The sequence below is a fragment of the Balaenoptera acutorostrata genome, chromosome 15 (genome assembly GCF_949987535.1).
Source record: "Balaenoptera acutorostrata chromosome 15, mBalAcu1.1, whole genome shotgun sequence".
NCBI lineage: Eukaryota > Metazoa > Chordata > Mammalia > Artiodactyla > Balaenopteridae > Balaenoptera > Balaenoptera acutorostrata.
Window position 1 is genome coordinate 62,924,956 of NC_080078.1, and position 19,335 is coordinate 62,944,290.

The 19,335-nt window shown below is 45.3% G+C and overlaps 1 protein-coding gene across 3 annotated transcripts in view; it reads left to right on the plus strand.

The window, feature by feature from the left end:
* The window catches only part of TTLL9 (tubulin tyrosine ligase like 9), a 68,281-nt gene that overhangs the window by 45,345 nt on the left and 3,601 nt on the right, over positions 1–19,335 (plus strand). For all 3 annotated transcript variants that reach the window (XM_057529361.1, XM_028169328.2, XM_057529360.1), the window contains 7 exons: positions 618–708; positions 2,298–2,338; positions 3,212–3,299; positions 14,380–14,438; positions 15,220–15,416; positions 17,450–17,563; positions 18,772–18,896. In XM_057529361.1, the coding sequence (XP_057385344.1) occupies positions 618–708; positions 2,298–2,338; positions 3,212–3,299; positions 14,380–14,438; positions 15,220–15,416; positions 17,450–17,563; positions 18,772–18,896 (715 nt within the window). The remainder of the gene's footprint in view (positions 1–617; positions 709–2,297; positions 2,339–3,211; positions 3,300–14,379; positions 14,439–15,219; positions 15,417–17,449; positions 17,564–18,771; positions 18,897–19,335) is intronic.

Genomic DNA, 19,335 nt, shown 5'->3' on the forward strand with positions numbered 1-19,335 from the left:
ACATTCATAGTTTTGTGCAACAATCACCACCATCCATTTCTAGAACATTTTCATCTTCTCCAGCTGAAACTTGTAGCCATTAAACACTCCAATCCCCTCCTGTCCCCCTGCCCCCGGCCCCTGGCAACCACCCTTCTACTTTCTGTCTCTATGAATTCCACTACTCTAGATACCTTGTATAAGTGGAATCATACAATATTTGTCCTTTTATGTCTGGCTTATTTCACTTAGCATGAAGCCTTTAAGGTTCATCCATATTGTAGCATGTAATATCATTTCCTTTTAATCAATTTAAATATAAATATACATAGCCACATGTGGCCAGTAGCTGCCCTATTGGGAAGCACAGATCTAGAGGTTAAATACCCAGGCTCTGGGCCCAGCCTGTGTGGGTCCACTTCCCAGCTGTACCACCAGTTGGCTGTGTTACCATGGGCAAGTCACTCCCCCTCTCTGTGCTTCAGTTTCTCATCTGTAAAATGGGAATAACATTAGTACCTTCCCGACAGGGTTGATTTAAGGATCAGATCATATACCCCCAAGTAGAGTGCCTATCACAATGCCTCGTGTACAGGAAATGCTAAAAAAATGTTAATAACAATTATTATTACAACTAGGACACAAGAAGTTCTGATGACCAGAAAGATGATATTCCCGTGGAGAGCTATGTAGCTCAGCGTTACATTGAAAATCCCTACCTGATAGGAGGTAAGATGGCTGTCTCTGCTTCTGCCCTTCCATGGAACGGTCGGTCAGTCAGTCAACAAGCCTTGATTAGCAGCCCAACATGGGCTCAGCCTGACACCAGGCATGATGGGATGCAAAGACAGAATCCCATCCTGCATGCTCCCACCTCCCAGCCGTTGCCCCTAAGGTTCCCCCTGCCTGGCATGCCCTTCCCTCTCCCTTCCTGGTTCACTAAAATCCTCTTCATTCTTCAAGCACCAGCTCCTTCACGCGTTTATCCAACAAATATTTACAAAGTGCCTAGTCAGTGCCAACCATTGTCCAGGGTGCTGGCCGCCCACCCTGCTCTCTTGGAGCTTACACTCCGATGAGCAGACAGCAATAAACCAGGAACAAAGAAGTGAGATAGTTCCACACAGCGGTGAGTGTTATGAAGTAAATCAAGTGCAGAGTGAGGGAGGGCCTCTCTGCAGAAGTGACGGGAGCTGAAACCTGAATGACAACTAGGGGTCCCCTGTGGGTAGATCTGGAGGGAGGGGGAGCTGTAAGGGCCAAGGGCCTGAGGCGGAACCAGGCTAGCGCATGAAACCTTCTCGGATTTCCCCAGGCCGTCTCCACCTCTGCTTTTCCCACACGGGGGCCGAGAAGTACAGACACGTCAGGCAGTATGTGAGGAGGGGCGTCTTGGGAGGGTCTGGTCTGAGAGGAGCCAGTGCTCCAAAGGGGTCAGCATCACTTGCCTCCTCTCACTTCCTCAGGCAATGTCCTTCCCCAGGGGGCAGTCTGTGGTGTCTCCTCCACCCCTCCCTTTCCCAGTGACCCCATCCTCTCCTGTGGCTTTAACCACCACCCAGATCCAGTGACTCCCAGCTTTCTGACTCCAGCCGAGACCTTGCCCTGCACCCCAGGCCCTGATGTCCCACAGCCTGTATCATCCCCTCGCAGGCATCTCTCAGCAACTCGAATCCAACAGGACTAAAATCCAGCCCTTGTCCTCCCCCCACCATCTGGCTCACCCACCAGCCTCCCCCCAGGGACACAGCCCTCGCACCCCAAGCCAGAAGGCGGAGACCGCTCTGGGAGCATCCCTCTCTTCCCTCCCACATCGGTTCTTCATCAAGCTCACATGCAGCTTTTGAACCTGGCTGGCCACCTGCAGTTCCTGCAGGTGGCCAGCCCCTGCAGAACCTGCAGTTCCGGCCACTGTCCTCTCCCTCCAGGACAACATGCCAGCCTCCGCACTGATGCCCACTGCTCTGGCCCCCTTCGCTCCACTCCAAACACAGTTGCCAGAGGGATCGGACACCCTTCAGTAGCTTCCCATGGTTGGTAGAACAAAATCCCAAAACTGCACATGACCTGGCCTCTGCTGACCTCACTGACATCTCCTTTCACTCTGCCCTTGGACCAAGCTCTGTGTCGCCTCTGGGCCTCTGCTCAGGCAACTCCTCCTGCTCGAAGGCCCCACCCCATCTGGGCTAGGCAGGCACCCGGTACCTCCTGTGGTTCATTGGGATTCACATCTGCTTGTCAACTGTTGTATCCCCCAAACCTAGCATGGTACACAATCAATATTTGTTACACTGATTAATTCTTTCCTTGCCTGGCAGGCCGCAAGTTTGACCTGCGTGTCTACGTGCTGGTGATGTCGGTGAGTGACCAGTACAGGTATCTTCCTCCAGTGGTGGGGAAGGGGCAGTTGGACTGGGGGACAGGGGCAGAAGCCATTCTGGGGGCACCCGTGTGAGCTGTCTGGTTTAACCTGCCTGGGAGAGCCCAGGGGGTGGGTAAACAGATCCAAGGTTTGCCATCTCAGAGACCCCAGCATCTGGATTGTCCCTCTGCCTTCCTTCTTTATTCATTCAGTCATCCATGGTAACCACAGCTAGCATTTATTGAGCACCAGGCCCAGTATTTAGCAGGTTTTATCTCATTCAGTCCTCCTAATAACCAGGGAGGTAGGATCTTTTATTAGCCTCATTTTACAGATGAGGAAACAGATCAGAGGGGCTGAGTGACTTGCTTGAAGTCACACAGCTGGTGAGTGGCAGAGCTGGGATTTGGATCCAGGCATCTTACTCTCTTAACAAAGGAGGTGCTATACTCCCTCCACCCATGCATTCGACGAACACCTAAACCTTCATGGTGCAATATTCTATGCTGGGAACAGGATATAAGGGTGTCCAAGACAGGCTCGGCCCCTGTCCTCCTGGAGCTTATAGTCTGGTGGGGAATAGGGACACACCGTGAGCTGGTGGGTGTCACATGTGGTGGTGGAGCAGAGAAGACACCCATTAATTTTGTTCCCTTCTGCATCTCCCTACCCCTACTTCTACCTCCAGGCAAGGAGGGGGATCGAGTCAAAGGAGGCTGATGTTTGAGCAAATTCATGAAGGATGATGTGGGAAAGAAGGCAGGGCATGCCAGGCGGAGGAAACAGCAGGTGCAAAAGCTAGGAGTTGTGAAAGTGCTGGTATTGATTCCCCTTCCCTTTTCTCTCTCTCCATTTCCACCTCCCCCACAGTACATGCCGCTGCGAGCCTGGCTGTACCGGGATGGCTTCGCCCGATTCTCCAACACCCGCTTCACACTGAACAGCATTGATGACCAGTGTATCCTGGCATCCCACCCCCCACCCCTAAGCGTTCCCCACATACCCTGCTCTGCCTGGTCCTGAGATAACTCATTCATTCCACAGATGTTTGCTGAGTGCCAGGCTCTGGTCTGGGCACAGGAGATACAGCAGTGAACAAGACAGCCCTGGTCACTTCCCTCCCGGAGCTTACAATCTTGTGGAGATGGGGGAATCCTCCAGTGATCTGAGGAGAGCAGCCCTGCTCTGCTCAGAGCAACTCACCCCAAGCTTCTCTGCTTGATGATCATTTCACATTGATTCATGTTCATAGGATAGGAGCGTTTGAGTCCCTTTGGAGAATGTTTGCGTCCTTTTACGTGCCTAGTCATGGGCTCACTCATTCACTTGAATACAATGTCCTTTTCACCCATCAAATAGACAGATATGAAAAATTTGATAACACGCTATATTGACGAGGCTAGGGGAGTACATACATTGCTGGTGGAATGTGAACTGGTACAACCGCTTAGGAGGCAATCTGGCAAATTATCAGAAGACAAATGCACGGACCCTCTGACCCAGCAATTCCCTTCTGGAGTTTATCCTGCAGGTACACTCACAATATAGTAAAAGAGGGGGTTAAATGTTATTCACTGCACAGCCTTGTTGTGAGATTTAAAAAAGAAAATAACTAAATGAACGACTCATTTATACAGTGGAGAACTATACAGCTGTTAAAAAGGAACAGGGGAAGGTGCTTTATGTACTGATGTGAAATAATCTCCAAGATGTATTGTTAACTGGAAAAAAAACAAGTATAGAACTTTGTGGAAAGTATGCTCCCATTCATGTTAAAAAGTATATCTCTGTATATGTTTTTATCTGTGCATAGATATCTCTGGAAGGATGTAGAAGAAACTGGAAACAGAATTTGCCTTTGGGAGGAGAAATGGGTAGGTGGGGACTGGGGTGGGAAGGAGATACTCCTTATATACATTTTTATACCTTTTGACTTTTGAACTATGTGAATGTATTATCTGGTTCAAATATAAACATCAAAGATTGTTTTTAAGATTTTTAGACATGAGCATCAGAGGAAAAGGGGTAGACGATCAGAAATATTTAGGAGATAAATCAGCAGGACTAGATTACCTGCATATGGGAGAGGTGGAAATGGCAAGTGATGTTGCCAAGCTTCTGGCTTGGGCAATCCAGCTGATGCTTTTAGTCAATTCACATCACCGTGCCTTAATTTCATCATTCAATTAAGTGTCTGTCCAAGGTAATACATTCCCTACATGATAGAAGGGCTTAGGTCCTCCTGAGAATTTTCTACAATTTGTTTCTTTCTATTTAGCCAACTTCAGCATTTCCAGTATGTTTGTTCTATTTTGTGATTCTAACAAGCCTTTATCATATGCAACTCATCAAATTTATTTTAGTTTCATTTTTTGCCACCTCATTTCTTATTAAAGTTAAATGATACATGTAAAGCACTTAGACAATGCCTAACCCAGAGTGACTACTCAGTACAGGTTAGTGGTCTTCCGGCCCCCATTTAAAAGTGTTTGCTTATCTCCAGGCATCATGGGGCCTTATTAAACTGAGGCCTCTCCCAGGGCCTTATTAAACTGAGGCCTCTCCCAGGGCTAGTTTCTGTTTAATGAGGCTTTGCTGTTTTCACAGTGAGTGAATACACGTAATTTTCCATCCCTTCTTTTAATTGTTCTTAATTTTTAAATACCGAAATATTTAAATTCTATGAAAACTGCAGGAAAAGCTGTAACAGAAATCTATGCATCTACCATCCAGATTTAGCAGATATTAGTATTTTGCCATATTTGCTTTAGATACACAGCAACTTTTAAAATAATAAAGCAACTTTGGATCACAAAATAATAATATATAATATTATTAACCTGACTTTAAATAAATATATATAATATATATAGTTTACACACAATTATTCAAATACATATATGCATATACACACATCCAAAATATAAAAATATTCACCTCAACACCGTAGTAGTAAACAAGCAGAAACAGCTTAACCCACCCTAGAGGGATGGTGAAATGAATGATAAAGCATTTCCAGGATCCTGTGTAGCTGTTGAATACAATGAGGTGATTGAAATGTCATGGAAAAGTACCTACAGGAATCCCCTAGCGGTCCAGTGGTTAGGATTCTGCGCTTTCACTGCTGAGGGCCCGGGTCCCATCCCTGCTTGGGAACACTAAGATCCCACAGGTTGCAAAGTGCTGCCAAGAAAAACAAACAAAAAAACCCCGGTATCTACGATAGACCATGAGGTGGAAACAACATGTGCGGTGTAGAACTGGGATGTGTTTACAATTCCATTTTTGCTTTTAGGGAAGTACGTTTCTGTTTAGAAGAAAGTATGAAAGGATAGTCATGAATCTATTAACTTTGAAAAATTCAGAGGATTAGAATCAGGTCAGGAAACATCTACTTTCAACTTTACACATTTCTCTATATTATGAACTGTTCTTTATAACCGCTATGAATTACTTTAATAGTAAAGATAATAAAACATTTAAAGGATATAGCCTTCATAATAAAAGTATAGCTCTTTAAAGACAAATCAGAAAATACAGAAATGTACAAAAAGGGGGGAGGGAGGAAAAGAAACCTTTTCTAGTCACACTTTCTAGAAATAACTACTTACCTTTTTTTTTTTTTAATAGACTTTTACTTTTTTTTTAAGTGTTTATTTATTTATTTATGGCTGTGTTGGGTCTTTGTTTCTGTGCGAGGGCTTTCTCTAGTTGTGGCAAGCAGGGACCACTCTTCATCGCGTTGCGCGGGCCTCTCACTATCGCGGCCTCTCTTGTTGCGGAGCACAGGCTCCAGACGTGCAGGCTCAGTAATTGTGGCTCACGGGCCCAGCTGCTCCGCGGCACGTGGGATCTTCCCAGACCAGGGCTCGAACCCGTGTCCCCTGCATTGGCAGGCAGACTCTCAACCACTGCGCCACCAGGGAAGCCCCTACTTACCTTTTTGATGTCTTTCCTCCCAGGTTTTTTGTTGTTGTTTGGCCTTTTATATATGAGTGATCCCACTGTATAAGTATAACCTTTTTTTCACTGAACATTATTTAAGTATTTTCCTTATAGACATTTTTTATTAGTTACAAAGTATTCCACTGAATAGATTTACTGGGTTACTAATCCTACTTTCAGGCATTTGGGAAGTAGTCAATTTCTTCCTATTATGACAAACAATGCTGCAAAGAAACATATTTTTTTCATAAATCTTTTACTATATTAAAATTTTTTCCTTTGTATGATGCCACAGAGGTATAAATACTGGGTCAAGGGCATCGGCCAGATTGTTTTCCAGAAGATTTCCTCATATTTTTACCCTCCCACTGACAGGACCCATTTCATCCCAGCTCCCCTGTACTGGGGACGATCAATTAAAAAACACATTTCCAGGGCTTCCCTGGGACGCAGTGGTTAAGAATCTGCCTGCCAGTGCAGTTGACACGGGTTCAAGCCCTGGTCCTGGAAGATCCCACATGCTGCAGAGCAACTAAGCCCGTGCGCTGCAACTACTGAAGCCCGCGTGCCTAGAGCCTGTGCTCCACAACAAGAGAAGCCACCACAATAAGCCCGCGCACCGCAATGAAGAGTAGCCCCCACTCGCCGCAACTAGAGAAAGCCCGCATGCAGCAACGAAGACGTCACACAGCCAAAAATAAATAAAATAAATAAATTTATTAAAAAAAAACACATTTCCAAAACAATTGGCATATCTAGGTGAAGCATATATGGGAATTCATTGTACTATTTATTCTTGCAAGTATTCTGTGGGTTTTAAATTTTTTCCCAATAAAAAGGGTAAAAAAAATGTAACTGACTTGATGGGGAAGCAAATTTTTTGCCTTAGAATTTGCATCTCTTCCAATTTTCATTTTCCCCCCATTTACATCCCTTTAAAATTGTGTATCTTTTATTACTAGAAACTTTGGGCACTTTCCCAGATGGTCTTTTACCAGTTATATTTTCTCTTTTATGTTTTCATATCCTTTATCTATTTATCTATTAGGGTCATACAATTTTATTGTTAACAATTTATGCGTGATTTTCACGTGACAAAACATTAGCCTGTCATAATTGTTACAAATCTTTTCTCTAGTCATGTCTTCCTTTCATTTTTGCCTTGACATCTGATTAATTTCCTTTTCACATAGTTGACTATATCCACTGATTTCCTCTGTGATTTCTATTGTCATTTCTAAGATAAGAAAATCATTTTCCCCCTGAAGATTTCACAGCTAATCAGTTCCACTTCTCTATGAATTGGACCGTTTGTTTGCTTACTCTTTGACCCTTAGCTTGTTGGTCCATTGGAACCTGGTTTCAGGTCCATCTGTGGAGAGGGGAGGCTCTGAGGTCAGCTGACCAGTCACCCACTCTCCTCTTTTAGCCTCTGCTTCTCCCTGGAGACTAGGGAAGTCCCTGACTTCTCCTCCCCGCAGGCAGGAGCAGTGTGAGGAGAATGTGAGTGCTTCCTCCATCACAAGGAAGCGATTTCCCCTCTTAAAGCCAGTAACTCACTGCCTGAACACCCTCTTTTTCCTTTTTTTTTTTTTTTAATGTTACAAAGTCACAGCACTCCCTGCCATATCTTTTCTTTTTTTAATTAATTAATTAATTTATTTATTTTTAGCTGTGTTGGGTCTTCGTTTCTGTGCGAGGGCTTCCTCTAGTTGCGGTGAGCGGGGGCCACTCTTCATTGCAGTGCGCGGGCCTCTCACTATCGCGGCCTCTCTTGTTGCGGAGCACAGGCTCCAGACGCGCAGGCTCAGTAGTTGTGGCTCACTGGCCCAGTTGCTCCGCGGCATGTGGGTTCTTCCCAGACCAGGGCTCGAACCCGTGTCCCCTGCATTGGCAGGCAGACTCTCAACCACTGCGCCACCAGGGAAGCCCTCCATTTTTAAAATAACAATTGTATTGTGATACATTCACATACTACGCAGTTCACCCAGTTAAATCATACAACTCAATGGTTCTTTTTTTTTTTTTAATAAATTTATTTATTTATTTATTTATGGTTGTGTCGGGTCTTCGTTGCTGCACACAGGGTTTCTCTAGTTGTGGCGAGTGGGGTCGTTGCGGTGTGCAGACTTCTCATTTTGGTGGCTTCTCTTGTTTCAGAGCATGGGCTCTAGGCACGTGGGCTTCAGTAGTTGTGGCACATGGGCATACTTGCCCTGCGACATGTGGGATCCTCTGGACCAGGGCTCAAACCCGCGTCCCCTGCATTGGCAGGCAGATTCTTAACCACTGCGCCACCAGGGAAGTCCCAACTCAATGGTTCTTATCTTCTTCACACAACCATCACCACATTCAGTTTTAGAACATTTTCACCATCCCCCAAAAGAAACTCCATATTCATTAGCTGTCATTTCCCATTTCCCTCCAACCCCACTTCCCAGCCCTATGCAACCACTTTTTACTCTATATGTTTGCTTATTCCGGACATTTCATATAGATGGATTCATATAATATGTGGTCTTTTGTATCTCCTTTTATTAAGCATAATGTTTTCAAAGTTCATCAATGTCATAACCTGTATCAGTACTTCATTCCTTTTTATTGCTAAGCAATGTTCCATTGTATAGATATAGCACATTTTATTTATCCATTCATTGGTTGATGGACATTTGGGTTGTTTCTACTTTTGAGCTATTATTAATAATGCTGCTATGGACATCTACGTACAAGTTTTTGTGTGGACATATGTTTTTATTTCTCTTGGGTATATACTAGGAGTGCAGTTGCTGGTCACATGGTAATTTTATATTTAACCTTTTGAAGAACCACTAAACTATTTTCCAAAGCACTGCACCATCTTACATTCCCACCAGCATGGTAGGAGAGTTCCAGTTGCTCCACATCCTTGCCAACATTTGTTATTATCTGTCCTTTTTTATTATAGCCACCCTAGTGGATGTGAAGTAGTTTTGATTTGCATTTCCTTGATGACTAATGATGTTAAGCATCTTTTTGTGTGCTTCTTGGCCATTTGTAAATCTTTGGAGAAATTTCTACTCAAAGTCTTTGCCCATTTTCTCATTGGGTTGTCTTTTTTATTGTTGAGCTGTAAGTTTCTAAATGTATTTTTAATACTGCTCACTTATCAGATACATGATTTACAAATATTTTCTTCCATTCTGTGGGTTGTCCGTTTTATTTTTTAATATATATTGTTCCATTGTTTGTTTTCTCTTTTTTTAATATTTATTTATTTATTTATTTTTGGCTGCGTCAGGTCTTAGTTGCAGGCACATGGAATCTTTTTGTTGCAGCGCAGGCTCTTCGTTGCAGTGCGCAGGCTTCTCTCTAGTTGTGGTGTGCAGGCTTAGTTGCCCAACCAGGGATCGAACCTGCATCCCCTGCATTGGAAGGCAGATTCTTAACCACTGGACCTCCAGGGAAGTCCCTGGTTGTCCTTTTTTTAAGGACTATTTTTTAGAGCAGTTTTAGGTTCATAGCAAAATTGAGAGGAGGGTACAGAGATTTCCCATATACCCCCTGCCCCACACGTGCATAACCTCCCCCATTATCAACACCACTCACCAGAGTGGTACATTTGCTACAACTGATGAACCTATGTTGACACATCATAATCACCCAAAGTCCATAGTTTACATTAAGGTTGTACATTCTATGGGTTTGGACAAATGTATAATGATATGTATCCATCATATTGTATCACACAGAGTAATTTCACTGCCCTAAAAATCCTCTGTGCACTGCCTTTTCATTTTCTTCATAATGTCCTTTGAAACACAAAAGTTTCTAATTTTGATGAAGTCCAATTTATCTACTTTTTCTATTGCCACCTGTGCCTTTTTTTTTTAATCTCAATGTAATTTTTTTTTACATCTTTATTGGAGTATAATTGCTTTACAATGCTGTGTTAGTTTCTGCTGTACAACAAAGTGAATCAGCTATATGTATACATATATCCCCATATCCCCTCCCTCTGGAGCCTCCCTCCCACCCTCCCTACCCCACCCCTCTAGCTTGTCACAAAGCTTTGAGCTGATCTCCCTGTGCTATGCAGCAGCTTCCCACTAGCCATCCATTTTGCACTTAGTAGTGTATATTTGTCAATGTTACTGTCTCACTTCATCCCAGCTTCCCCTTCTCCCCCTGTGTCCTCAAGTCCATTCTCTACATCTGCATCTTTATTCCTGCACTGCCACTAGGTTCATCAGTACCGTTTTTTTAGATTCCATATATGTGCGTTAGCATACGGTATTTTTTTTTCTCTTTCTGACTTACTTCACTCTGTATGACAGACTCTAGGTCCATCCACCTCATTACAAATAACTCAGTTTCGTTCCTTTTTATGGCTGAGTAATATTCCCTTGTATATATATGCCACATCTTCTTTAACCATTCATCTGTCAATGGACACTTAGGTTGCTTCCATGTCCCAGCTATTGTATAAATAGTGCTGCAATGAATATTGTGGTACATGTGCCTTTTTGACTTATGGTTTTCTCAGGGTATATGCCCACTAGTAGGATTGCTGGGTCATATAGTAGTTCTATTTTTAGTTTTTTAAGGAACCTGCATACTGTTCTCCATAGTGGCTGTATCAGTTTACATTCCCATCAACAGTGCCAGAGGGTTCCCTTTTCTCCACACCCTCTCCAGCATTTATTGTTTGTAGATTTTTTGATGATGGCCTTTCTGACCGGTGTGAGGTGATACCTCATCATGGTTTTGATTTGCATTTCTCTAATGATTAGTGATGTTGAGCATGTTTTCATGTGTTTGTTGACCATCTGTATATCTTCTTTGGAGAAATGTCTATTTAGGTCTTCTGCCCATTTTTGATTGGGTTGTTTGTTTTTTTGATATTGAGCTGCTTGTATATTTTGAAGATTAATCCTTTGTCAGTTGCTTCGTTTGCAAATATTTTCTCCCATTCTGAGGGTTGTCTTTTTGTCTTGTTTATGGTTTCCTTTGCTGTGCAAAAGCTTTTAAGTGTCATTAGGTCCCATTTGTTTATTTTTGTTTTTATTTCCATTACTCTAGGAGGTGGGTTAAAAAGGATTTTGCTGTGATTTATGTCGTAGAGTGTTCTGCCTATGTTTTCCTCTAAGAGTTTTATAGTGTCTGGCCTTACATTTAGGTCTTAAATCCATTTTGAGTTTATTTTTTTGTATGGTGCTAGGAAGTGTTCTAATTTCATTCTTTTACATGTAGCTGTCCAGTTTTCCCAGCACCACTTACTGAAGAGGCTGTCTTTTCTCCATTGTATATTCTTGTCTCCTTTGTCAAAGATAAGGTGACCGTAGGTGCATGGGTTTATCTCTGGGCTTTCTATCCTGTTCCATTGATCTATATTTCTGTTTTTGTGCCAGTACCATACTGTCTTGATTACTGTAGCTTTGTAGTATAGTCTGAAGTCAGGGAGTCTGATTCCTCCAGCTCTGTTTTTCTTTCTCAAGATTGCTTTGGCTATTCATGGTCTTTTGTGTTTCCATACAAATTGTAAAATTTCTTGTTCTAGTTCTGTGAAAAATGCCATTGGTAATTTGATAGGGATTGCATTGAATCTGTAGATTGCTTTGGGTCGTGTAGTCATTTTCACAATGTTGATTCTCCCAATCCAAGAACATGGTATATCTCTCTATCTGTTTGTATTGTCTTTCATTTCTTTCATCAGTGTCTTATAGTTTTCTGCATTCAGGTCTTTTGCCTCCTTAGGTAGGTTTATTCCTAGGTATTTTATTCTTTTTGTTGCAATGATAAATGGGAGTATTTCCTTAATTTCTCTTTCTGATTTTTCGTTTTTAGTGTATAGGAATGCAAGAGATTTCTGTGCATTAATTTTGTATCCTGCTACTTTACCAAATTCATTGATTATCTGTAGTAGTTTTCTGGCGGCATCTTTAGGATTTTCTATGTATAGTATCATGTCATCTGCAAACAGTGAGTTTTACTTCTTCTTTTCCAATTTGGATTCCTTTTATCTCTTTTTCTTCTCTGATTGCTGTGGCTAAAACTTCCAAAATGATGTTGAATAATAGTGGTGAGAGTGGACAACCTTGTCTTGTTCCTGATCTTAGAGGAAATGCTTTCAGTTTTTCACCATTGAGAATGATGGCTGTGGGTTTGTCATATATGGCTTTTATTATGTTGAGGTAGGTTCCCTGTATGCCCACTTACTGGAGAATTTTTTAATCATAAATCAGTGTTGAATTTTGTCAAAAGCTTTTTCTGCATGTATTTCACCTGTGTTTTTGTTGTCACAGCTAAGAAGCTCTGCCTAACCCAAGGTTGCAATGACTTATTCCTAAATGTTATTCTAAGAGCTTTATAGTTTTTGCTCTTATATTTAGGTCTGTGGTCCATTTGGAGTTAATTTTTGTCTATGGTATGAGGAAGGGGTCTAACTTTATTCTTTCACATGTGGATATTCAGGCATCCCGACCCCATTTGTTGGAAAGACTTTGCTTCCCCCCACTTAATTGCCTTGGCACCCTTTTCGAAAATCAATTGACCAAAAATGTAAGGGCTCTCTTCCTTTTAGTGGTTTGTTATGTGCTTATTCTTTTGAAATTAAGGCAGAAAATCTCTCAGACAAATGTGGGGAAAAAAAATCTTTGAAAAGCCCTAAAGAAGACATTCTAGGGAAAATGGTGCTACAGAGAATAACCACCTTCTCTGGAGAGGCTGAAGCCCTGTCCAATATGCCACAGACATGGAGAAACATACATGTTAGGGGAATTAGACTTGGGTCAGTGACCTAGAGCCTCTACCTCCACATCTGTGAAATGTCCCAATGTTACCAACCAGGGTTCTTGCCCTCCTCAATCAATAGAAATTGATCAGAGGCCAGAGAAGAAATTCAGCCAAGACTTTATTGGGGCCCGTGCTGCAGCAGTGGGGAGCAAGAACAAGTAACAAGTTCCCTTACTGGCTTGCTCACCAAGGTGGGGGGAGCTGGTTCCTTATATGGGATGAAGGTAGGGGTGTGTCCCGGGGTCAGGCCAGAAGGGTTGCTTAGGTGGTTTGCCCACCCCTTTGGTGGTGGTGGTGTGTAGGGGGCATGTGCAATACCCTGCTTTTGCTCCCGACCCTCTGCTTTTGCTCCTGGCTCTTCAGAAGTGGCAGTTGGGCTTTTTGGTCTCTTTGTATCTTGTTGTCCATAACTTGCGCCAATTGCGCATGCATGCAGTTACTTTTAGTCCCTTGTAGTTTCTTTGTATCCAGGTGCAAGCACTGCAGCAAAAGGTCTCAGCCTGTCTCACCAACAAGTCCAAGTGAAAGTTATGTCTTGTCACTACACAAGGTTTTGGGGATCCATCCTACTTAGCTATGTAGAGGAGGATGTTGAGAAGGGGGTATTCTGAGTGGCTGCCAACCTCTCTGAGCCTCGAAGTTCTCTTCTGTGAGATGGGAATGATTTGGGGAATACATGAGCTGAAGTGCGTGGACATGCTCTGTAAGCTGCAAAGTGCTGCCGATGTTACTGGTGGTGACGATGGTAATGATACCGAAAGGCAGACTCTCAGGGCTGGGACTTCAAAGGAGGCCAACTTGACTCCATCCCAGTGCTGGGTCACTTCTCTGATATTCCTACAAAGTGGCCACCCAGCCTGAACCCCTTTAGTGACAGAGAGCTCGGAATGTCCTGAGATGGCTGTTCTGTGCTTGGTCTTTCTACATGTTAGAAGGTGTTCTCTCCTCTTGAGTGGAACAATCCTAATCTAATATCAGCCACGCCAGGCACTGTAAGAGGTGCTTCTACACAGCATCTTATGTGATTTTTCAGATAACCCTGTGAGGTCAATATACTACTACGCGCCCCCATTTAATAGGTGGGGAAACAGGCTCAGAGAGGTTCAGTGACTTGCTCAGGGGCCCACAGCCAGTAAAGATAGATGCAGGCATAATTTGAACCCGAGTCCATCTGACTGCAAAGCACGTGACCTCTGGGCTGTTTGGTAGCCTTCCCCCATCAATTCCCAAGCAAGGGTCTCAGTTTGGTCCCTGGGGGCTACATGGCACAGGGCTCAGCACCTTCTTGTCCGCACTGGCCCTTGACCACTAATCTCTGCCAGATGTTCACCTCACCAATGTCGCCGTGCAAAAGACGTCTCCCGACTACCACCCAAAGAAGGTGAGGAACCTGGGCTTCTGCCCTCCAGGTATGGCCTCTGGGACTGGGCTGGGGTGAGGAGGAAGGATGCCAAGGAGCCCAAGAGAGTTCTCCAGCGAGGTCAGGTCACCCTTCCCGTTTGCAGGGCCCAGGGCAAGAGTACAAATGGAGGCCCACACATCATGTGTCTAAATATTTAAGAGTTACAAATCAAATGAACACACCCTTTAACAAAATGTGTTGTATCCTCCTACCTTGACAGATATACTCCTATCATCTATCTATCTACCTATCATCTATCATCTATCTATCTAATAACCTGCAAGGCCAGGTTCATATTTAGAACACTCAGACTTCTCAGAGTTAAAAGCCAGAACAGAAGAACACAGGAAGAGCTGGTCCCCAGCTCCCCATCACCCCAAGGGGGCTTCCTGCAAACACACACACACCCAAAACAGCAAGCTGTTGGTGACTCCCTGGGCCTTGGGGTGCACACATGGTCAGGGCAGTCTGTCTGCATGAGGGCAGGCCCAGGGAGGAAGCTGGCGCAGGGCATTTGGTCAGGGACTTCTGGGGTGGTGGATAGCAGGCTGTGCTCTAGAAAGAGAGGCACAGGCTCTTGGGCGTGTAGCATCTTCGCCCCTCAAGGAGGGACACACTTGGGGTTCTCCTAATCACAGGATTCAGGGCTGGGCCCCTCTCGTCCAAGTCTAGGGGCTGTGCTGATGGTAAATGATGGTCTGGACGGGCCAGGTCCGGGTTGACTGAGGTTCCCTCTCCCAACCCGGCGGCGGGGTCCCAGGGCTGCAAGTGGATGCTGCAGCGCTTCCGGCAGTATCTGGCGTCCAAGCACGGGCCCGAGGCAGTGGAGACGCTCTTCAGTGACATGGACAACATCTTCATCAGAAGCCTGCAGAGCGTGCAGAAGGTGATCATCAGCGACAAGCACTGCTTCGAGCTGTATGGCTATGACATCCTCATAGACCAGGACCTCAAGCCGTAAGTGGATGGGCTCGCGGCCCGGAGAGCCTGGAGGGATGTTTTACACACTCTGCAACCAGACTGCCCGGGTTTGAGCTCAGCTCTGCCACTTCCTAGTGGGGCACACTTTCTTTTTCTGTGCCTCAGCTTGCCTGTCTATAAAATGGTCACTGTGGGACTTCCCTGGCAGTCGAGCGGTTAAGACTCTGCGCTTCCACTGCAGGGGGCACGGGTTCGATCTCTGGTCGGGGAGCTAAGATCCTGCATGCCGTGTGGTGTGGCCAAAAAAAATAAAAAAATAAAATTAAAATGGTCACTGTGCCTATAAGATTGTTATGAGGAAGAAGTCAGGTGCTGAGCCCCATGCCTGGCACTGAGGCCTTTCCTGAGCATCTGCTGAGTCAGCGATCCTCCCCTCCTATCAGGCAAGAAGCTTCCCCTCTGTTAGTCCTGGTGCTTTGAGGATGCAAAGTGCCATGAAGGGAATACTGTTACCATGTCGATCCCTGCCAAGAATTTTGTGCCCTCCCAGTGCCCACGAGGAGGTTGAGCTGATGAGAAGAACAAACCTGAACTATCAGGGAACACAGTGATGGCCCTCATGTGATACAACAGGGCACAGGAGCCCAGTGGGGTTGTTGAGGCAGCTTGAGGTCATGCAGTAAGTCAAGGGCCGAGCCAGGCCCAGGGTCCATGTTCCTGGACCCAACCCCCTGCCCACGGTCACTGTATAGCTGTTGAGGGGCTTTCTGAGCCAGGAGTAGGAGCCCTAGAGCAAGACCTAAGTCGGGCCCAAGTTCAAGAGAAACAGGAGCCGGGCACCAGCGGGTCTCTCTCCCTTGCCCCCGGGGATGCAAGATGTGCTATGGGCATTAAAGTGGACACCGAAAGGGGAAACAAGCTTGGCAGGAGGCAGAAGATAGTGGAAAGGGGGCCCTAGTCTCTCACTGACCTGCTGGGTGAGCCCTCCCCTCTCTGTGCCCCAGATTCCTGTCTCTAAAATGACAGTGTTGCACAAAACAAGCGGTTGCGGGCTGGCGGCCCTTGGGCTGCTTTTGGCTTGCAGACACTTTGAGTTTGGCCTTCAGAATGTTTTTTCATTTGGTTGATTTTCATTGACAGTCTCCAATAACTGGAAGATGTTTACACAAAACTTTGGATTTTTTGGCTTTTCTGGAAGAGTCAGAGGATCTTGCAATTCTGCGTTCGTATTCTCACAGGGCGACGCTCTCCTAGAGCCTCCATAGCCACCCCTTTAGATGTGGAATGCTCTTTCCGGCTCACCACAGTCCCTACCCCTCCCTGCTACTCCCCACCCCCTGACATGTCAGGCTGGTTACCATTTATGGGCAAAGTTTCACTAGGAAAGGAGTTTTTCTTGTACTCACAGCTCTTTTGAAAGAAGGAAAAGCGATAATAAGCATGAAGGCAGCAAAATCATTCTTACCCCCACAAACTTGCTTCATATAAGTCACCACCTGGACCCTGTGGGGATTGCCCAAGTTTGTGACAGTTGTTTTCATGTTTTATGCTTCCCTGGTGGCGCAGTGGTTAAGAATCCGCCTGCCAATGCAGGGGACACGGGTTCGAGCCCTGGTCCGGGAAGATCCCACATGCCGCGGAGCAGCTAAGCCCATGCGCCACAACTACTGAGCCTGCGCTCTAGAGCCCACGGGCCACAACTACCGAGCCTGCGTGCCACAACTACTGAAGCCTGTGCGCCTAGAGCCCATGCTCTGCAACAAGAGAAGCCACCACAATGAGAAGCCCGCGCACCGCAACAAAGAGTAGCTCCCGCTCGCTGCAACTAGAGAAAGCCTGCACGCAGCAACGAAGACCCAACGCAGCCAAAAATAAATTAATTAATTAATTAAATAAATTTAAAAAAAAAGTTTTAGCCCCTGAAACCTTTCTTCAAATGGAAATGTGGAGAGAGCAACCCTGGTTGAATTGAGGATGAGACCCAGGCACCCCATCTAGCCTCTCAGTGAGATTCCAGGGGCCTCAGGGACCAGGTAAACTTAAGATTCTCTACTCCCCTCCCTCCCCAGGTGGCTCCTGGAGGTCAATGCATCCCCATCACTGACAGCCAGCAGCCAGGAGGACTATGAGCTCAAGACCAGCCTCCTGGAAGACACCCTGCACGTCGTGGACATGGAGGCCAGGTGAGGGAGAGCAACCTTGCTCACGCATCCTGTACCTGACAATCAGGGTTCCCACCGAGGAGGATAGAGAACTCAGAACCTTGGGACTTGAGAGGCCCACAGAGATGGCTGTGTCACCCCCGCCCCACCATTCTACAGATGGAGAAACTGCAGTGTCCACACACAGTCAGATCCTGGCCCATGGACTCAGCCCTGTCCCAGCAGAGCAGGCCAACTACAGCTTTCTGAGATTTGGTCCAGCAAGATTTCCTCAATATTTCCTGACTGTGGGACCCTGAACCACTCACTTCACCGCTCTGAGCCTCAGTTTTCTCATCTGTAAAATGGGAGATTTCATATCTATCTACCTCTCAGGTTAGATTAATTTACCAAGATAATTTATTATAACGTGTCTAACTCACAGAAAGTGCTCAGTAAGAGGCTATTTATTGATATAACGATGTGTATATAATAGAAAGATCCAGAGTTTGACTTCAGGAATGGCTCAGGCAGTGTTGGCTGGTTTGTCTGTTCTCACTCCCTCTGTCTCATCTCTTTCATCCGTATTAGCTTTTCCCCAATTATTCCAGCAAAAGTTTGAGGGCTGACTTTCATTGCCCATTGGTGGGGATTGAGTTGCATGCCGATCCCGGAACCAATCACTGTGACTCTGATTGACCTGGCCTAGGTGTTGTGCCCACCTCCCAGGGGGTGGGGTTAACCCCACCTGAGCCATGAGAGTGAGAGAGGGAGGCATGGTTTTCAAAAGAAAAACCCACAGGCTAAAAAAAGGTGAAATGTATGCTGAGCAGGCAGAACCTCAGGTGTCCACTATATCCCCCATCACTTATTCATTCAACAAACATTTGAGCCCCTACTATGTGCTAGGCCTTGTGCCAAACACTGGGGACACAATAAAGGACACGACAGGCCTAGTCCCTGCCTTCATGGAGTCTGTGGTCTGGGAAAAACAGCAGACTTTAAACCAGAAATCACGAATAGGTGCATGTTACTGGGGGCAAGTGTGGAAGCCTGGGGACAAATGGGGGATGACCCCTCTGAGGCCTGTGTGGGTGCCTGGGAAACGGCCAGTGAATGGATGGACAAAAGAAGGTACTCTGACAGGGTGGGCACCAGTCGGGTGCAGGGAACGGTCAGGGACCTGGCTTGAGTCTTAGGGCCCTACCAGGTGCACCTTCATTAACCCTTTTTGTCTCCTGCCTGTCCAGACTCACGGGAAGGGAGAAGCGAGTGGGAGGCTTCGACCTCATGTGGAACGATGGCCCTGTCAGCAGAGAAGATGGGGCTCATGACCTGTCAGGGATGGGGAACTTTGTGACCAACACGCACCTTGGTATGTGGGGCCAGGTGGGGAGTGGGCACCAGGGGTGAGTCATGGGAGGTGCCAAGTAGTCTAAGAGACAGCTTGCCACAGTGGTTAGACTGTTTTAATTTGATCTACAATTTACAGCTGTGTGACCTTGGGCAAGGGACTTAACCTCTCTGTTCCTCATCTGTAAAACAGAGATTAAATAGTTTCTGTCTTAATATATGCCTAGAATACTGTGGGGCACGTAGTGAGAGATATTATTAATCTGCCACGAGGTGGATTTCAAAAGGCTTAAGTGGCACCCAAACAAAAAGCACGATATGTTGTTAAGAGAAATTAAGGACTTCAGGGCTTGACTTTAAATTTGGTTTTTCAAAAGTGAAAAATTTCCCTGACTATAAAAATTATTCACACTCATTGTAGAATATTTGAAAATTAAAGAAGAAAATGAAAAAAAAAAACA